This window comes from Propithecus coquereli, unplaced genomic scaffold, assembly GCF_000956105.1.
Source record: "Propithecus coquereli isolate 6110/MARCELLA unplaced genomic scaffold, Pcoq_1.0 Scaffold18, whole genome shotgun sequence".
NCBI classification, from domain to species: Eukaryota; Metazoa; Chordata; class Mammalia; order Primates; family Indriidae; genus Propithecus; species Propithecus coquereli.
In genome coordinates this window covers 1,480,247-1,500,513 of record NW_012142745.1, presented here as the reverse complement: position 1 = coordinate 1,500,513, position 20,267 = coordinate 1,480,247, and the positions used below count along the sequence as shown (strand labels likewise).

Below are 20,267 nucleotides of genomic sequence, written 5' to 3'. Positions count from 1 at the left end.
GCTCTTGCTCAGGCTGGTTTCGAACCCCTGAGCTCAAACAATCCGCCTGCCTCGGCCTCCCAGAGTGCTAGGATTACAGGCGTGAGCCACCTCACCTGGCCTGATCAGTGCTTTTTATCTCCTTTCTCCTTTGAGCCTCCAAGAAACCCACATGAAGTAAGTATTGTTGCCCCCATTTAATGATGAGGTAATGGAAGTTCAGCAAAGAAAAGTGACTTGGCTAAGGGCACCCAGCAAGTAAATGACAGCCGAGATTCAAACAGAACTGAACCCCATGTCAAAGCACACAATGTGCTTATAAAACACTAGGTGGGTGTTCAGTGAATGAATGACTCTTGGAGGCTCCTGACCCTGGGGGGGCTGGGGCAGCCTCCCCACCTGATACTGCTAACATATAAACACAGACACATGCTACATGGCCTTGAGCCCAGCCCCATACAGGACAAAGTGAATGCCTGGCTAGGGAGGGAGTGGTTACCTGGCACACAAGTCCTGGAAGTGGGTGTGCAGAGTAGGGGTGACGAAGGGAGGTAGGTGGGTGGAAGTTGTCCAGGTCTGAGGGGTACGCTGCAGAGAATGGACAGGCCACACTGGCAGAACTTGGCCACCTGCACAGCCCGGGTCAGGCCCAACTGCTGGGCAGAGCACAGCGTTGCCCAGGAGACGGTCCTTGGGCCAAGCAGCTCCTAAGTGGCAGAACTCTGGTGGCGGCACAGCCCAGAGCTTCTTCCATGGAGACGGCACGGCAGCTCAGCCACAAGGTCCCACTGGCCAGCCACTGCTTCTTCCCCACAGACTGGCCCAGAAGGAGGGCGTGTGCACAGGAGTTGAGAGTCCAGGACCCAGTCAAGGAAAGGGGAAGGTCCTGGGCCAACGAGTGCCCTGATGGCAGAGGGGCTATCTCCAGATCCCCCACCACTGGCCCTGTCCCCATCTCAGACCTCCTCCTTTGGTCTGGCCCTCTCCTCACTCTCCCCTGAGCTCTCAGTCCCACCCTCCCAGGGTGCCAGACTGTGGGGCCTGCCAGAGCCCCTCTGGACCCTGGCTGGCCAGCTCCTAGATAGGACTATATACTGCCTCCACCACCTTCTTTCTGGCCAGCCTCTGCCTGTCCCGCTCCAACCACCTCCTCTGTACTGTTGGCCTGGACCCGGGCCTGGGTCTGTCTGGCTCCCTAGCCTCTGCTTGCTGATCGCGGTGCTTCTCTCAAGTCCTCCTCCACCCCCCTGGCCTATCTGCCCCTAGCACCCGCTCAACTGTCCACCTGGACTCTGTTTCTCTGTCCCCTGCCCTCTGTCAGCCCATCCATCCCCTGGCCAGTCTTTCTCTCCTGAAGGCCTGAAAGCCCCCTGACCTTTCTGACCCTTGCCATCTGCGTCTCTATCCATTTGCTTTCTTCTTCAGCCACCCCTTTATCTGGCTGTCTTTTGTCTCCTGCCCTCCTCCTAGACTTTTCCCTGGGCCTAAGGTCCCCACCACCACCACCCACCATGTCAGAAACCCCTCTCCAGGTACCCTCCCCCCTCCTCCTCCCTCGTCTCTCTCTGGGTATGCCTGAGACCCTGATCAGGGGTCAGTAGACGTCTGTCCAGAGCTTGCTCCTCTCAGAGGGCAGCAGTGGCTTCTCTCGGCCCTCAAAGCTCCATCTATCCACAGCTCCCATTTCTCCAGAAAGCTCTCCCCGGCTGGCTGGCTTGCATTCTCCCCCAGCTCTCCCCACCCCTTCATCCTCCCTGCACTCGCAGAGCCCAGAGGGTTAACAGGCAATTAGCAGGGCCAGGGCTCAGAGCAGTGGGAGGAGATGGCCCTGGGTCTCTAGGAGATAAGAAAGCAGCCAGGAGCTGGGAGGCCAGGCTAATCCCAGAGCTAATCTGCGGCCTGGGCATTATCTCCACTGCCTTCTGGGCAGCCTGCCTCTGGTCCTGGCACCTCCACCTCAACTTTTCCATGGCAGCCCCATCCCCCAGATTCCGTCAGCCCTCCCCTTCCGGGTCCATCCCTATGCCTCTCCCTTAGGCACCCCCCCCAATGAACTCCTCTTAACCCCCACAGTGCCCTGGGGTCCAGAGTGGGGAGTGGAAGGGGTGCATCTTCATCTGCCCTGGACTGTGATTAGCAGCCTGCTGGAACTGCTCCCAGGCCCTGGTTTTATTCAGGGGTGGCCCAGTGTTCAGGTTCTGGCCTCCTCCTCCTCCCCTATCCTCTGCAGGGGCAGAGGATCGACCCAAAACACCAGCGGTGTCTGTGCTGGTCAGAACTTCAAGGTCACAGTCAAACCCCTCATTGTACAAAGGCAGAAACAGCCTCGAGATGCAAGGTACATATCCGAGGGCACACAGAAAACAGGCAAATTTGGAAGTGGAACCCAGCTGTGTCCACTAGCCTTGGTCACCTCCCTGGGAGTCAATAGATGGTAGTCTCAGCTCCAGCTCCACCACTGACAGCCTGTGTGACTTTGGTTAGCAAAGTGATTTATCAACTTCTCTGGACCTCAGTTTCCTCACCTGTCAAGTAGGGACAGAAATTCCTGCCTGACCTATTTCACAGGGTACTTGTAAGTCTCAAAAGAGATGAAGTATGTGAAAGGCATTTGCAAAGTGCAATCATTACACGAGGCCTCAATTAGTAATAATGGTGTTGTGGAGACCGACAGGAACCAAGCTAGGGCAGAGACTGAGCGTTGTATGTGGTGCTAGAAATGGATACACGGAAGCCCCATAACATGCGGAAAGGGGAATGTATTTTGGAGCCTGACAAAACAGGGTTCAAATCCCACCTCTTCCACCAGCCTTGGACAAACAACGTTGGGCATGTATGTGATTTAAACTCTCTGAGCCTTGGTTTGCTCTCCAGTAAAAGGGAACTGATAATGCCTCCTGCTAAGGGTATGTGTGAGGATTAGAGATAAGTTCAGAGTGATGCATGGTAGGTGATCAGAGAGCGGGGAGGCCATTGGAGCAATGGAGCTTCCTGCCAAGATGGTGCAGCTGCTTCCAGGATGGAACTGTCAGAGCGAACCCCTCAGGCTCTCCCACCAGATGGAAAGCCCAACCTAGTTTATGTCCCAGCCTTGCCCTTAGTTAAGTCTGTGGGATTCAGATTTAGTCAATTAACCTCTCTGATGCTCCATTTTTCATCTGTAAAACAGAAATAACAATAGGCACCCTTCAGAGTGTTATGAGGAAAGAGATACTGTGCATGACAGCACCAGCTAACATTTACTTACTCCGTGCCAGGCAAAGTTCTAAGCGCTTTATGTAAATTAACTCCTTAATCCTCACAAAAATCCTATACCGGAGGTACTCCTATCATCCCCATTTTACAGACAGGATGATGAAGGCACAGGGAGGGTAAGGAACCTGCCAGGGACCAGGCAGTCTGGCCTAGAGTCTACTCAGCCACCATGTGATACACACCTGGCACACAGCACCTTCAAATAGTAGGTGCTCACGAAATAATGGGTGTTCAGACAACACTTATTTGTCCAACACTATTTGTTGAGCCGGTACAATGTGTCAGGCTCTGTGCTTGGTGCTGGGGATGCAACAGAGAACAAAACAGTCTCTGCCTTCAAGCAGTTTGCTGTCTCCTTGTGTGTACTGAGCACCTACACTATGCACCAGGCATGTTCTAAGTGCCAGGTTTACAGCAGGGAACAAAACACACGAATCCAAAACACACAGATCCAATAATCGCACGAATAGAGATCGTTACTAATTGTGATCCATATTAGGATGGGGCGACCCAGCCAAGGCCACAATGGTAGAATAGGAGTTCAATTTGGCTTGGAGCGTCAGGGAAAATGTCTTTGATCAAGCCAACTGTCCCACCCAGGAAGGGCATCAGATCATGCCTCAGCCAAGACAGAGGGGGACTACACTATCAACCCCCTCAACAGGCCTGGCTTTACATGTGCATGCAGGGGCCCCACTCCCCTACCACCTGGTCAACACACCTCCACTGCCTCCATTACCACCGGAGGCTTTTCAGGGCCACTTCCTCCCCTAGGTGGATCCAGGAGACAACACTCCACAGTGTTTATTCAAATGTAAATGTGTGAACAGAGGTGAAAGGAAAGAAGGCGGAGATGGAGGCCGGCAGCTCCAGGCTGAGACCCAGCCCTAGCAGCCGAGGAGGGTGAGGGGCCGAGGAAGAGCGCTGTGGGCCCAGGTGTGCGCCGCGTTTCCACGGGAGAGAATTGCAGGCCTCCAGGACCCAGGTAAACAGTCAAACCTGTTTTTTAGGCAGCGGCCGCTTAGGCCTTAAACCGTAGAAAATCGATTTTGCAGGCGGCAATATTTTTAATTGGTAACTAAGTCCTTTCCCGACATTCCCGCCCCTCGATGCAAACTTATTCGTTAAGAGTTTTGCTTACTCCGTGGAGCACACACCCACGGCCGGCCGGGAGTTGAGGGGACCAGGCTGAGAAGGCGGGGTGGGGCGGTGGGCGGGTGGGAGTGCGCCCGCCCGGATCCCCGGCCCCCGTCCCCTCCCGCACACACGGCCTGGCCGCCCAGGCCCGGCCCACCCGCACCCGAGGGCCGCACCCAACGGCTCGCGCGCCTCGCCGCCCCCCGCTCCCTCCCGCGGGGCAGGCATCCATCACGGCGCCCGAGCGCCCTCCCCGCCGTCTCCTCCGGGCTCCTCCGCTCTCCTCCCTGGGTTTGCCTCATTTGCATTCCCTCGGCTCCCGGCTCCTCGGCAAAGTGACCTCCGCGCACAGCAGCGCCAGAGGCTTCCACCGCGGAGGGAGACACCGCCGCCCGCCGCGGCCGTGGAGGGGGACGAGGGAGGCGGGAGCCGGACAGCCGGGCGGGGGTCCCGGGGAGACGCATGCGGAGCCAGGGTGGCTGGCGGGCCCGAGACAGCTTAAAAGACTGGTGCCGAGGGGCGCTGAGTGGGATTTGAACCCGCGACCTCAGAGCCCCAGACGTGGGGGGAGGAATGAGACGTGGAGCTCAGCACGAGGCTCAGGAAGCTGCGCCCCAGAAACGGAACCCCCTTGCTGGGAACCCGGGGCTCCAAAGACCTCGTTTCCCTCCCCGGCTCAGCCCCGCTGTGGAGGAACCAGCCCCACTGGGCAGTTGCCCAGGGGTCCCCAGCCCTCGGGGAGGGGGGGCCTTGCCCAGCCTCTCGTCCCCGCTCTCCCCAGCTCCCCTGGCCCGCTGAGCGCCTCCCCTCCCCCCGTTTGGTATTTACACCTTTCACACATTTGTAAGCTATTATCCTGTCCACGCTTAGTCACCGCTGAGCCAAGCGCCACGGATTTAGCTCCTTTAATCTTTCCTCCTAAATCAATCCTCCATTTCCCCTTAATCATCCCGTGGCTCCTCTCTGAACTCTCGCTGCTGCCTCGGCTGCTGCAGACTCTGCCTATCTCTCTGGAACTGCTCCCCCTCCAACCCAACACCAACGGGTGTCCCAAGGGCATGGTGAACATTTAGGGGATGGGATGGATTTCCAGCGCTGCCAGCCCCCAGCCTGGGAGCCAAGGGAGGAAGCACAGATACCCCCCTCCCCTTCCTGGAAAACACACAGCATCTGAACCTCTCTGTCTCCACTCTCAGGGTCTCTGTCCCTGTCCTCTTGTCTTCCTCTCCCCCAATCTAGGATGGCTCTGAAGACCTTAAGTCTCCACCATGGTTTGCCCCCAAAAAACCCTGAAACCCTGGCAGGTCTTCTCCCCTCAGGCCTCCTGTTTCTGGTACTGGCTGTCCCCACCTTCTCTGCCCAGCTGCTCAAAAGAAGTCGGGTGCAGGAAGAGCCTGGAAGGGCAGGGAGCACTGATAATGCGCCAACCGGAGCCTGCCCTCTCATCCCCTCCTCCAGGGTGGCTGTCCCTCTCTCGGTGACCACCCTCAGGCTCCACCCCGCATTCACTCCCTACCCCCTGCCCAGTAGGACCCACTGACTCAGGGGCCTCCACCTGAGAAGCCCTGAGGCTCAGCATTCCCAGCGCTCCTGGCATGCTCCTGCCCGCCCATTCCTGATCCTTTCGGCCCCAGGCTGGACGTGGCAGAGGCAGCCCTGCCGCCAGCCACAAGAGGGAGCAGATTCCTCCGACGAAGCAGAAGGGCAGGGGTGGGGGTTCAGAAAGGAGCACTGGTTGGAGAGAAAGAGGGAGGATCGGAGGGGGACAGGATGAGGGGCTATTTCTTCAAATGCTAATCAGCATCTTCCGGCAGTGCGGTGAGAAGCTGAGCTGATAATGAGCCCAGCTCAGGGCTGATTCCTGATTAATGAAGAGGTCACAGGGCTGCTGAGTGGGGCTGGGTGGGGCACGTCCCTCATGCCCTCCCCGCTGCCCTTGCAGACCAGCCCTCTGTGACAGTAACAGTCCCTGCCCATCCCTGCTGGGCCAAGCCATTTAAATCCCCTTTTACTAACTCCACCGCCACAGCAGCCAGGCTGAGAGTGCCCCCTCCAGGAGGGCCTGAGGGGCAGCAGCCAGTGTCTGGGAGGGAGGTGGGGACGGCGGGTACAACCAGGTTCTGCAATCTGTGAGTTGTAGGCAGTCTCCAGTATTCTTAAAATCAGTTAAAGTTTTATTAAAGTAATCAACATTTGGAGCGTCTTTTGACTAAAGGCAACAGGGCTGCCTTTGCCAGGTCCAGGCTGGGGGGCAGAAAGGATAAGGAACGGGGAGCTGCTTTTGACAAAACCCACCAACACGGGACTCCCTTGCATAGGGCAAAGGGTAGCTGGAGCCGAGGAGCAGCTCTCCTCCCCTGCAATGCTGAGTGAGCCTCAGTTCCCCTCACACCCTACTGTGTGCCCTCGATGACCTGACCCACCTGCTCCTGAAGGCAGGATCAACCCTGAACTAGATGTTGAACTATGTGCTCGAGGTTCACGCCTCAGGGGAAGATGGGACCAGAGGGAACACAGGGCCAGACAGGGGGTGGGGAGCAAAGTTAAGCTCATCCGGTAGATAAGAGGCTTGGACCAACGTCAGGGAGAACCCCTTTCCCTCCAGAGCCAAGGGGGTAAGGGGCAGCCTTAGACAGACCCTCTGACCCAATGGCAAAGGTATGGGGTTGGGGTGGAGTGTGGAGTAGCTCTTCCCATGGCCAAGGGCAGGGGGTGGAGGGGCAGAGACTGTTGGTATTGGCCTGACCACACCAGGGAAGAGAAAGAGCTAAGGAGAAAACGGGTGGAAGGAGGGGGTGCTGTGGCCCCCAAATTAGGGGCCGGGACAGCCAGAGAGTGAGAGAGGACTTGCGTGCTGTTCCCCTTGCCTGGGAGCTGTCCTGGCTGGCGGCTGGGTGGAGCTGGCAGAGGAGGGAGGAGGGCAGGGAGGGGGACTGCCCAGCTGGAAGAGGCCTTGTCTAATTGTGCCTGATTAGTAGAGAGGAAGAGAACAGGGCGAGTGATTAATAGTCACGGCAGTCACCAGCGTGTGGGGAAGAAGGGTCGGGAGGGGGAGGGAAGCCTGAGAGCCCAGAGGGGATGTGAAGCGCTCACAGGGCCCTCTTCTCCTGGCCCTCCAGGGGCTGCCTGGACCCTTAAGGACCCCATGGAGAGGGCTGGGTCCTACCCCAGCCTCTTCAGGGCTTCTCCACCTCCCCCATGCCTCAGTTTACAGATAGTAGAATATAAAGGACCAAGGTCATGTCCTGCACCTGGGAAGAAAGGTACCATAGCTCAGATGGTGTTTCCAGACACCCCAGTGATCCCAGCCCCCAGACTCAGGCCCTAGCCTCAGCTCAACCTGGGACCTCAGCCCCAAGAGTAGACAGCCTGACTTCTAATCACAGCCTGTACCCATTACCTTATATCCTTTGGTGCCAGTTATAATTCCCAGCCTGGCCCTACCCAGGCAGTCTAAACCTCATTCCTAGGGCTATGGAGAGCTGTTCTGTCCAAGACGGCAGCCTCTAGCCACGTGTGGCTATTTGAATTAAAATTCATTTTCTGTCACACTAATCACATTTCAAGTGCTCACTAGACACATGTGGCTAGTGACTACCATGTTGGACAGCACAGACACAGAACACTTCACTGCTGTCATCACAGAGCGTTCTCTTGGCCAGCACTGATCTGGACCGTGTGTGCACACTGCTGCACCTGTGCACACGTGCGTGCATATTTGGCGGGCTGAATAGAATGGGGATGCTAGAACAGGGCAGAGGAGGGTGTGGGCCGGAGGGTCAAAAGCCGGGGAAGACTGGGTGATGGACAGCAGTGACGCCAGTGCATGGGTCAGAAACTAGTAGGTTTTTTTTTTTTGAGACAGAGTCTCACTCTGTTGCCTGGGCTGGAGTGCTATGGCGTCAGCCTGGCTCACAGCAACCTCAAACTCCTGGATTCAAGCAATCCTCTTGCCTCAGCCTCCCAAGTAGCTGGGACTACAGGTGTGCACCACTATGCCCGGCTAATTTTTTCTATTTTTTAGTAGTTTCTAGCTAATTATTTCTATTTTTAGTAGAGAGGGGGGTCTCGCTCTTGCTCAGGCTGGTCTCGAACTCCTGACCTCAAGCAATCCTCCCGCCTTGGCCTCCCAGAGTGCTAGGATTACAAGCGTGAGCCACTGCACCCAGCCAGGGTGCTGGCATTTCTAACAGCTGACACTTACAGAGTGCGTACCATGTGCGTGCCAAGCAGTGTGCTAAGCTCTTTACAAGCATCTTTTGATTCTTCACAACAACCCCAAATTTTTAGTTTCCAATGTCCTATTTAACGAATACACAGACATGCTCACAAAGGTTTTTTGGCTTCCCCAAGGCCACATAGCTTAACGGGTAGAATGGAGGTTCAAATCTAGGTGGTCAGGCGGCTCTAGAACCCACACAGTGGGCCACTCCAGTGTGCAGGCCCCAGCTGAGAGATGCTGAATGTTGGAGCCACCCTTGCATTTTACAGCTCAAGAAAGGAAGCCTAGGGAGAAAGTGCTTTCTACCTCCTAGTAAGAGGGCAGGCTGAGCGCAAGCACAGTGGGGAAAGTGCGGCTGGGCTTGGAGCACTTGGGTGAGGGGGTAGACGGTGGCAGGAAACAGGGAGGAAGGGCGAGCCAGCTATAAGGCTGGGGTGGGGGTCATAGCGGTGGTGCTAAAAGTAGGAGGCATAGGTGGGAGTGGCTGGGTATGAGACTGGGTGAGGGGGGGAGAGGGAAAGAGAAGGGCTGAGGTGAGCTAGCTGGAGCTAGCAGGGGTGGAGAGGGAGACACATCCCCCACCACCCAGGGCCCTCTCCCCTTTTTCTCCCCTCTTCCGTCCCCTCCTCTCCAGACTGCCTCATCCCTTAGGCCTTTCCGGCACTCCTCAGCCCAGAGTGGCCTCTCTCTCTGAACTCCGGCTTTTCCTATCCGTGCACCTTGTCTGGCAATTGATCCTGACACCTGATGACACTGCTTGCATGGCTGATTAACTCTTGCATGGTCGCTTAAGCTTTTGAGTGTCCCTGTGCCCACTCCACCACAAGACTATAGGCTGCTTGAGGACAGGGACTGGGGACAGGGCTTCCCTTCTTTGCTGTCCCCCACAGCTCCGAGCAGGGAGCCCAACACACAGTAGGCACACAGAACCCCGTGTTGATTGATCAGCTGACTGGGAGTAGATGAGGGGATATTATGGAGCGTGGGGGCACAGCGATTGCAGTGGTAACAGAAGCAAGAGCAGCAGCAGAGGGGACTGGGGGAGGGTGCATTACCCGGAGTAAAAATAGGCTGGAAAATGTGACATTTATTAACTTGGATTCCGGAGGAAAGGTCACAGCAGAGTGGGGAGTGGGAGGGAGGAAACAGGGAAAGCAACAGAAAACACAAACCAGCCCCTTACCGAAGCCTGGCCTATCTCTGACCATCTCACCACCCTGGCGGGCTCCCACCAACTGGTTCCCGCACCCATCTCCCCACCGTAGACCCCATCATGGACTGCATGGCCTCACCACAGTCGATTATGGACCTCGAGTCCTCATGAGAGACCCCACGTATTCATCCGCATGCCCCTTCTCCAGCCTTGCCCCACGATACACCCCACTTTCCCCATTGCCATGGATCATGGGCCCCCATCCCAACCCATAATTCCAGACCCTGGTGAATTTGCTGCAGACTCAGCCTGAGAATGCCAGGTCCAAGGGAGTATTGCACTCAGCAGACAGGGAAGGTGTGGGCAGAGGTACCAGACTGGGCTGGGGACACAGAGAGCAGGAACTCGGCAGGGGAATTCCTGCCTCTGGTGCTGGCTTTGCCCTCCTCCCCTCACTGTCTGGCCCTCGCTGAGCTACACTCCTCCTCTCTCCAGCCCCAGGGTACCGTACCCAAGGCGCTGTGGGAAATCCACCCTCACTCCTCCCAGCCATCCCCAGGATTCCAAGGGACTCCCTGTTCTTGTATCCCAGGTCCCTCCTGCTCTCCTGGAGGCCAGGGGATGCTTTGCCTCCCCCTGTACTTCCTCACCCCTCCAACCCTTCCTCCCCTTCCCTGTCACTCAGGTTGTATCACCCTTCCCCTTTTCTGCCCACCCTCAACCAGGGCCTGAGACACAAACTCCCACTCAGGGACACAAAGGCCCCATTGATTTCTGCCCCAACAGCACCTGCTGAGACTGGGCTCTGCCCAGCCCCCAACGCAAGTAGGACAGAGGAGCCCCATGGATCCCAAAGGCCACACTCACACCCCGCACCCCACCTCCTCCTCAGGACTGTCCCGGCCCTGGCTTTGGGGAGCAGTGATTTTTTTCCTAGGAGAAGGGGTGTACATCTGGACAATAGACCAATGCCCCTGACTCTTGTCCCTGGACAATCCTCTCCTCCCTGTCCCTGTATTTCTACCTAACTCCTCCACCCAGTGGCAGGAAGCCCCAGACACTGCAGGCATGATGGGGGCCAGGAGCCTAGCTGGAGCATGTTCCCTGGTGACACTGAGGCGGCACGTGAGTGAGAACCTGGCGGGGTTCCCCGTCACTGGGGCTGGCTGCTGGAGGCTGGGCCGGAGCGGGCACCGTGTAGACACCGTGCATTTGCATATGCACTGGGCAGTGGTAACAAGGATGGAAACACACACACACACACACACACACACACACACACACGCAAACACAATGCTGGGAGCAGACCGTGGATGGGGGGCAGGTGTCTCAAGCACCATGAATACCAGATACCCTGTGACTGTGGGTGAATGGAGCACTGACAGACAGACAGACAGCATACGAGACACACCCACCCCCCTCGCACACCTGACCGTGGGAGGTGTGCTAAGGGTGTTTGCATTCACACGTAGGTGAGAGATGGCGCCAGCAGTCCCCACATGGGGAGCAGCAACTGAGATAGATGGGGGCAGGGGTGTCACCAGAGGGGATGGCAGCCACAGCGTGACCCTGTCCTTGGCAGCTAAGCAAGAGCTGGGATATGGGCGAGGAGCTGAGTAGCTCTCTGGGTGTGTGGGTGTGCAGGTGTGCACGTGAATGTGGTGACAGGGGCACTGAGTGTGTGTGCGAGAGGGAGTGTGCGGGAACCTGTGTCCCCGAGCAGTAGATGTGTGTGTGTGCGCGCGCGTGCCAGGGCAGCAGCGAGGGTGAGTTATGCACATGAGAGTGCACCAGCGATTCCCCGTGCCAGAGCCAGGGCTGGGCAGGGGAGCGGAGGGGGCCTGGCCTGCGGGAGAGCCGGAGGGGCAGAATGAAAGAGGGATGTGTGAGGGAGTCTGTGAAGGGGGTGCGTGAGAGACACACAGGGCCAGAGAAGAGACACTGGCACCCAGTGTGCATGAGGACCGGCTCTCTCCAGCCTGCCTGCCGGGCCAGCTCCCAGGAGGCAGCCCTGAGCCCTTCCCTAGCCGGAGCCCCCCAAACACCCGCTCCCCATCACCTTCATTTGATGGGGAGAAGAATCCAGTAGCCTCAGAAGAAAAGGGGAACAAGAGAAAAGTGGGAGTCAGTTGATCCGGCCTCAGGATGGTGTGTCCCTCCCCTGCATGCTGACCAGCTCCAGGACACCTGGGCCCACCCCCAGGGCACCCCGCCCCAGCCCCCAGAGCTGGACACTGCAGCCGCAACTAAACCAGGAAGAGGAGCAGCAGCCCTGGGGTAAGCCCCTGTGCGTCCACTGCTCCATGGCTGGGAAGCCAGAGGGAAACGCCAGGCTCAGGGGAGACACGAGGCCAGCCTCTGGTGGCGGAAGGAAGGGAAGCCCTGTTGAGGATGCCCCTGCACACCACTGCCACCACTCCTTCCCGCCCTCTGGCCTCTGGCTACCCCAGGCCAGGCGGCCCAGCTGGCAGAACTTACCACGGAGAAGTTGCTGGCGGAGCAGTGATGCCCACTGAAGTTGCAGCTCTTGAGCATGTCGGCGAGCTGGTGGCCAGTGCGGTTGAGGATGTCTACCATGTCGGGCTCCGGGTAGCGAAGGCCGGCGGCACGGTGCCCATCCCTGTCTTTGGGGGGCAGCCCTGTCAGATTGGCCAGGTGGAAGATGTCAGCATCGCTGAGTGCCGAATGTCGGAAACGGTTGATGTTGCAGAGGGTGACAGCTGGGAAGCCTGCCACTGGGGCTGGGGCAGCGGGGTCCATTGCCACCAGGTGAGGCCGGGTCAGGTAGCCCCGGGCCAGGCCGGCCGCCTGGTAGAGGAAGGCAGCCAGCGAGGTGAGTAGGGCCAGTGCCCACAGGGTCCTGCGCAGTCCGTGGGGGCCTGGGCCACAGGCCCGGCCCAGCCCATGCAGAGTGCTCGTGCTGGCAAAGGTGGCCAGGTCCCGGGGGGCTGCTGCCCCCCGAGCAGCCCCCAGGAGGCTCTGCTCATCCCCTGCCTCCTTCTCCTTGGGTTTCGCATCCTCCTCAGCAAATTTGATTTTGCACACAATCTCGATCGGCATCTGTCCCCGGCTGCTGGGACTGGCCAGAGCCTCCCTGCCCCTGTCTCTCCCTAGCCAGCAGCCCCGGTGCCCTCCGGAGTGGCGGTGGTGGCAGCGGCTGCTCTTCTAAACTCAGGGCAAGCGGGAGGAGGACGGGGACAGGGTGGGGGCCTGAGGTGGGGGAGTCACTCCCACTCCCAGCAGCTCCGCAGCCCTGGTGCTGCCTCTGCCGCTGCTGCCTCTGCTGCCGCTTGTCTCTCTCCTCGATCGTCTCCTTGTGGCTTCCCTTATCAGCACCAGCACAGCTGTCAGCCCCTGCGTGTGTCCCTGCGAGCGAGCGAGTGAGCGAGGGAGCGAGCGCTGCTCCGCCACGCCGCGCAGCCCCAGCCGCTCCGCTCAGCATGTGCTCCGGAGCCCACCCCGTGCTTAATAATTCAGGACATGTCAACAGCGTTTCACCAGCAGCATGGGCGGCAGGAGCCAGGCCAGGGGAGGGGGCAGCCCCCAGCCCGGGACAGGGATCCCAGGACGGGGCTGCCCCCTAAACTCTTGCTACACCCTAGCCACCCTAGCTGGTCCTCATGCACACTGGGTGCCAGATATCCCCACTCCCTGGCCACCCAGGGAGAGTGCTACACCCAGTCCTCAGCTCACTCTTTGCCACTTTTCTGGACCACGCCCCAGGAGGGGTCAGCCAGCTCTGTCCACTACCTCCTGGCCTCCCTGACTCCAGCACCCAGCCACCACCTGGTCCCACTACCCCATTCACAGCAGCTTCCAGAAACTCCTTGAGAGAGCCACTTGTTTGAATGAGGGAGGGGAGGGGAGAGGAGGGAGACAAGACAGACCAGGGGACAACCATGAGTCCACCAAGATTCTCTGGCTTCCCTAGAGCTTTGCTCCCAACTTCAGCACCCACCACGCCCCTGGCCCTCTGGGAGAATGGCTGCCTCCCCCTCACGGTACCACCAACCCCAGCCTCAGTCACTCATGCATCTGGGACTGAGTGCCCTGGCTGACTTTCACATCTGTGTCCACTTTGCTTCCCCAAATGTTCCCCAAATCCCTGGCCACAACCAGGCTTGGGGAGAGGGGTGCTGGGTAAACAAGCTGGGGAGCACAGGGCAGGTAAGATGTGGGGGGCTCCAATATGTACGGGGAGCAGATGTGCCGAGCAGGGGGAGGAAGAGCCCCATGGGGGTGTTGCTGAAGGGAGCGGGGAGGTGTGCTGGGCTCCAGTGGGAGGGAGTGCCGTCCTCACGAAGCAGATGCAAGGGGTGCCTGGCCACCTGGCAGAGTGGGGCAGGGGAGCCCGGGGAGGGGGGCTGCTGCGTTCCTGTGGAGGGGAAGCAGGCATGTGGGCAGTCATCACAGCAGGGCTGGGAGCCTCTGGGCTGGCCAGGGGGGATGCATCAGTTGGTGCCCCCAAGGTGGGGGTGGCAAGGATGAGCCACTTATGCTCTGGGGGCCATGTGAGAGCGTGAGCCCTCACGGGGGAGGAAGCACTTGTCCCCTGGAGGAAAGGGGGCCTGATTAATCGGGGCGCTAATGAGCAGCAGGGAGAGGAAGCTCAGAAGGGCGGAGGGAGGCGGCTCCATCGATCCAAGCCGCGGAACCAGCAGCTGAAAAAAAAGTGAGAAGGGAATCGATCTGAGGGAAACGGCAGCTGCTGGGGATTAGAGCCCGAGGTCCACCCGCTGTCCAACGGCCACCCCACCCCCTGCGGCCACCCCGCCACCTGCGGCTGGCCTGGCCCCAGGGGAGAGACCCAGGGATAGCTCCCTTGCCAGCAGGGAGCCACTTTGCCCGCCCTGGCTGCAAGGCCAGGTCAGGTCCTATCAGGGTTGCCCCAGCATGGAGCCTGCCCCATACCCAGTCCTGGCCATGCGTGGCGCCCTGCCTACGTTGTCCCTAGCCTTTCAGCAGAGTGGCTTCCTCAGGGGCCACACCTGGGCGTCCCCCCAGGCCTGGATGAGTCTGGGTCAGCTGAGTCCCCAGCCAGGCAGATAAGACCCCTGGGGTCAGGTGCTGCATCTAGCTGGGACACAGTGTCCCAGAGGGGAGAGTGGGGTTGGCATTGGAACCAGCTGCTGAATTGGCGCTAAGCGTCTCCAAGTGACTACAGACAGCCCCCCTCTCCCTGTCCCATGCCCAGACAGCCCCCTCCCATGCTTTTCCCTCCCTGGTAGACTTCTAGACCTTTCCAGAGCTCTCCCCACTGTTCCGCCCCATCCTTCTCTCTCTTCCCCTTTCTCCCAATATTGATTTTTCTTTACTGGGTTTTTTTAAAAAGGTGATTTAATTGCTTTTTTAAGGTTATTTCAGTCTGGGGCTCTGCCAAGAAAGCGGGGAGCTGCCCCCAAGCTCCCCCCAGTACCTGCTGCTACCCTGGATTCTGTACATATTCCTGAGTTCCCCCGCCATCCATTGAGATCTCGGGGTCACACTGTCCCCCCAACATACTGGCCTTCATCATGACTCAAATCACACCCTCTTTCCTCCCAAGGGATGGCAGGAAGCCTTCAACCTCTATAAGGAATGAAGCTGGGTGGTAACTGGGTATGGGGGAGCAGGGGGTGGGGGGTTGTGAGGGGAGCCCCAGGCTGCTGGGATGTGGAGCAGTTAGCTGCACACAGACCCCATTGCCCCACAGCCAGCTGTCTCCAATTGTCCCTAAGTCCCCATCATCCAGCCTCGCAGACCTCCAGGAATGTGGTTATGCTCAGTGGGCGCCCCCCATCCGTCCCGCTCATCTCTTGACCTTTCCCTCCTCTCCAGTCTCTTCCAGCCCCCTTCCAGTCCCTCTGTACCCCCTTCGCCTCTGGCCTGTCCCCTCTCCCCTCCCTCTCCCCGCTTCCCTGCCTGCCTCCCTCTCTGCCCGGCTGCAGTTGGGTGATAATCTCCCTCATTTAGCCTCCCGGCTGCTTCCCCGGCTCATTGCCCAGCTGGTCCCTGGGGCCCGGCCCAGCTTCTTCCCCACCCCCACCCCAGCCCTGCACCCAAGCTCCCCCCTCCCTCCCTGCCACCCCCACCCACTCCCTGGGGACCAGCTGCCCCTTGCAGGGAAGCATCAGGGCCAAGTGTGGTCCGCCAGGACCTGGGCTGGGTGTGGGCGAAGGGAGTGCAGGGAGGGGGTGTTGCAGGGTCAGAACACAAAGCCCCAGCCAGGGTTCCTGAACCCTCCCACTGTCCCCATTCCCCAGATTTGTTCCCAGTCCAATCTCCACCCACCTCCACCCTCCAGGGAATGAACTAGGCTTCCCGCTGCAAGAAAGACAGTGGTAGATGGACTGGCATGTGGAGATTGGAGTGACTAGGGAGGGCACCGGGAATGGGGGGCAGAGGCTGAGGGGGTGACCCGGAGAGCAGGACTCCCAGGCCTAGGGGCCTGGGAGGAGGCATGGATGTTTTGGGCAAAATGCCACGAAGGGAGACCTGAAAATCTCCCAGGATCCAATTTGGGGGGGCTCCAAGGGAGCCTCTCCTCAGCACAGGGACCCCCAAGTTGGCCCCCAGACTCCCTGCCTGCCTGGCCCTATTCATAAACTACACGACCCCAAACTCCTGGACAACATTCTCCTAGACAGTCCCCAGCCTCCCCTGCTCTCTGGGACACCCCCTGGTCACCCTCCCCAGTCCAGACACCTGGCCCTGGTGCAGATCAAGGGATGAGCCAGTGTGGGACAGACATGGGTGGGAAGGGACAAGGATGGGGGGGCCGGACCGGGACCGCGCCAGGCCTGGCTGGTGAGCGAGCAGCGGTGACAAACGGGCTGTGCGGGGGCCGAGGGGCGGGGGGCGGACGGCGGCTGATTTATCTGGGTTATTTATGCTGTGGACGAGGCAGGAGAAGCGGTTAATGAGAGTCCCAGCGAAGGGGGTGGGGAGGCCCGAACGTGATCTGAGGCGACTGAAGAGGGTTAGCGTCCCACTACCAGGCCCTGCCCCCACTGTGGGCCAGTATCTTTGTAGCCCCCCCAATCCTCCTAGGGCGAGCCGGGCCCAGCACCCTCTCCTGTGTCTCGCACCAACACCTCCATCCTCTTTCAGATGCTCCCAAGCCGAGGCAATGGGTCACTCGGACTGAAGGGGACCAGGTCCAGGAGAGTGGGGTGGGGAACAGGAAAGGAAGGGCAGGAAGAAGAGAGATGAAAACTCCTGGCTGGCCAGAAACGAACAAAGTCTGTGCGGCCTGCGGGGAGGGTTGGGATGGAAGAGGCACGGTGGGAGTGGGTAGGCAGCCGCCAACCTCACAGCTGAGGCTGGAGAGAGGAGAGGGCAAAGGGCGTTGCGGTGCAGATCTGGGATCAGCCAGGAACCACAAGGGGGGCCTGAGCGGCAGAGACAGGCTGGCCAGGAAGGGGGGCTGGCCAGAGAGCAGAAAGAGCCTGGGAAGGAGGGGGAGATCCGGAGAAGGAGGGGGAGAGGGCTTTGCAGCAGCGAAAGCTGCTGGGAGCAGATAAGGCTGCACAGCAGCGGGAGGGATTAAAGCTCTGAGGGGCATGGGGGGGGGCGGTGTGGGATGGGAGGGGCAGGAAGGAGAGGGTTGAGGGCAAGACACCAGGGCCAAGGAGATAAATGGGAAAAGTGAAGGCTGCAGAGGGGGCAGGATTTAATCAGGGGCCAAGAGGTGGTCATCACCTGGGAAAGGATGAAGGAAGGAACTCCTGATCGTCTGTTCTGGGGAGGGGGCCCCCACACCCTACGCATGTCAGGGGCAACAGTGCTAAGCGGAGAAGGGTGCCTGCTGAGGGTAGGGTACTGGCAGATTATGGGGAGGAGTGGCAGGGGCCAGCCCTGGGAGCCGCTGAGCTGAAGGCTGAGAGACTAAGGGCACAGAGCGCCTCCTTGAGGCAGCCAATGGAACACAAGAGTGCCACAGGGAACAGTCAGGGCATGGAGACCCCGTCGTGCCCAGGCTGCGGCAAGGACCAAAGTTTCGGAGGAGGCTTCTTTGTGGGGAGAGTGTGGGCTTGGAGGAGGGCAGGTGGCTTCCCAGGGTTCATGCCTCAGACCCACACGCCCCTCACCATCCCCTGCCCTCCGGCTCTCTGAGCCGCCCCTAGCTCCCTCCAGATTAGAGCCCAGGGCAGCTCCAAGGTGGCCGCGGTGGCGGAGGGGAGCCCCGGGGGAAGGAAGGGGAAGAGGAGGGGTTGGGGGACGGGAGCGGGGGTGGCGGGCGGGGCTGGGTAATTGTGTGTTTGCCAGTTCTCCCGTCTCTGCACACAAGGGAGCGTGTGTTGGTGGGTGTAGCTTCGCCTCAAGGAGTATGTGTCTGTCGGCAGAGATGTCAGTGTGTCTGTCTCAGGGGTCTGGGCTCTCCTTGGCCTCCGCCCAACCCCTTTGTGTTTTGGGGAGCGAGGCTCTGGGCACACCCAGCTGTGCTCCGTGCTGAAGCGGCACATGTGGCGGGGCCCAGCTGTGCCTGCTTCCCAGAGAGGGGGAGGGGGCTGCAATCTGCTCCCCCGATAATGGCTGCTAAGTGCTGGGGGAGGGGATGAGATGGTGGTGGGACTGGGGCCCCCGGCAGCCCAGCCAAAGGGACAGGAGGGAGATGAGTGCCCTGCCCAGCCTGGCCCAGCCAGCCTCCCCAGTCTGTGTTCTTGGCTCAGCCTCTCCCCTCGGCCGGCTCCTGAAGCCCATCCAAATTTCTCTCCACTCAGTCCCTGTCCCCAGCTCTCCTCCCCTGTCGCCCCATCCAGCTTGGTGCCAGGGACCCACCCCCCTCCCCGGCCCCCAGCTTGCTCCCCCTCGCTGATTTTACAGAATAATCTTTTTATGGAAACCGAAAAAAGCGCTAATGGCAGGAGCACACCCCTCCCCCGCATCCCTCCCCCCGTTCACCCCCCACTTCCCACCCATTCCCTCCTGTTTCTCCCTCCTCAATCCCTCCCTGGGGCTGGCACCCTCCTACCCCAACAGGGCCAATGAAGGCTGGGCGCAGGGTCCCAGACGTGGTGGAGGAGGGCTCCCTGCTCCCCCTCCAGAAGCAGGGTGCTCCCACACCTTAGGCCCCTCCCTGCACATAAGAGGGGTCGAGAGGAGGGAGGGCATTACAACCTGTCCTTAGACCCCCCAACAGTGGCTCCCTCAGCCTAGGGGGGCATATAAGATTCGGTTTCACTGCCTGCCTCCCCTTCAAACACTGACCCTGTTCCCTTCCACGCCTCTCCCCACCATGTCCCCACCCCCACTGGGTCTAGGAGGGGCATCCCGGGGGCCAGGGCCTGACACAGACTTATTGGATTTCACGGTGTTTTGCTGAGAAAATAATTAAATTATCATATTTATGATGGAGCTGCCACGGCCTCTGCCAACCACTCGGAACAGAAGGGTCAGGACTGGGGGGAGGAGAGGGAAGGGACCCAGACCCTGGCCCTAGGGCCCATCCCTCTCCCAGCCCCTTCCTTGACCCCAGGCCCAGAGTGGGGACCTACAGTCCCTTCCCAGCTCCACACAGAGGGATGACAGAAGGTCTGGGATGGAGGCAAGGATTAAACAGAGGCAGGTTACAGGTCAGGGCTGTCGGAACCCCAAGGCATGCCCCACATGCTCCCACACAGCCCTCAGGGCCTGAGAGGGCCTGGAGGTCACATCCGGCCCAATCCCCACCCTCAGCCCAACTCCAGAGGAAGCACATCTTCCTAACTGCCCAGCTATGAAGCCACAAAATCCTGGGCTCTGTCCCAAACCCTGGTGCTGACAACGAGGCCCCGGCACCCTGCCGCCTGCCACCCCTGCCTGCTGCCAGGACACCCTCCTCCCTCCACCCACGCCCTGCCCCCCCCCATTCTCTTCGGGTAATTAGATTCCTCTCAATTAGCAGATTACGATCATTACCAGCTCATCTGGCAACTCAGCTCCACACCCACAGCTGGGGAAAGGGGGGCACCGAGAGGGGCACACGGGGGTCATGGGCAAATAGGAGATGGTTGGGAGAGGAGGGCAGAGACCTCCCAAAGGGCAGAGCCAGGGTGATGGGAGGTGGCCCGGCCCCTCCCAGAACAGGGGGCCTCCCACTGAGCTTCCGGAGAGAATGGCACAGGCTCAGGCCCGCCCTGGCAGCCAGGGGAGTAGGAGACTGAGACTGGAGGCCTCAGGCGGGGGCGGAAACCCCCACCTCGCCAAAAGCCAGGCAGGGAGCAGATGGCGCTGGCAAAGCGGAAAAAAGGCCACGAATGGGGCTCGGCAGGAACCGAGCAGAATGGGCTGCTGGGATCAGCCTCCGGGCCTGTGGCCCCGGTGCCCTGGGCCCACCGCCCAACCGAAATCCTTTGCCCTGCCCGGCGGGACCCTTACAGCTGGGAGCCTAAGCCAGGCCCGGTGAGGGACAGGGGGGCAGGCAAGCAGGGCGAAGGGGACGGCAGGCAGGCCGGGAGCCTAGAGGGCCTTCCTCCTGAGCTGTGCAGGAGGCTGAGGCTGAGGCAGTGGGAGGGGGAGATTTACCAGGGCTCCAGATTCATTATTCATGAGCCCACAGCT

At 59.7% G+C, this 20,267-nt stretch overlaps 1 protein-coding gene across 1 annotated transcript in view; it reads right to left on the bottom strand.

The window, feature by feature from the left end:
- Positions 1 to 13,350, bottom strand: part of ASIC4 (acid sensing (proton gated) ion channel family member 4) — a 22,820-nt gene extending 9,470 nt beyond the window's left edge. Inside the window, 2 exon segments of the mRNA XM_012642554.1 lie at positions 12,225 to 12,845; positions 12,847 to 13,350. Of these exon segments, the coding sequence (XP_012498008.1) occupies positions 12,225 to 12,845; positions 12,847 to 13,188 (963 nt within the window). The 5' untranslated portion in view covers positions 13,189 to 13,350.
- Between the last annotated feature and the right edge of the window lie 6,917 nt (positions 13,351 to 20,267).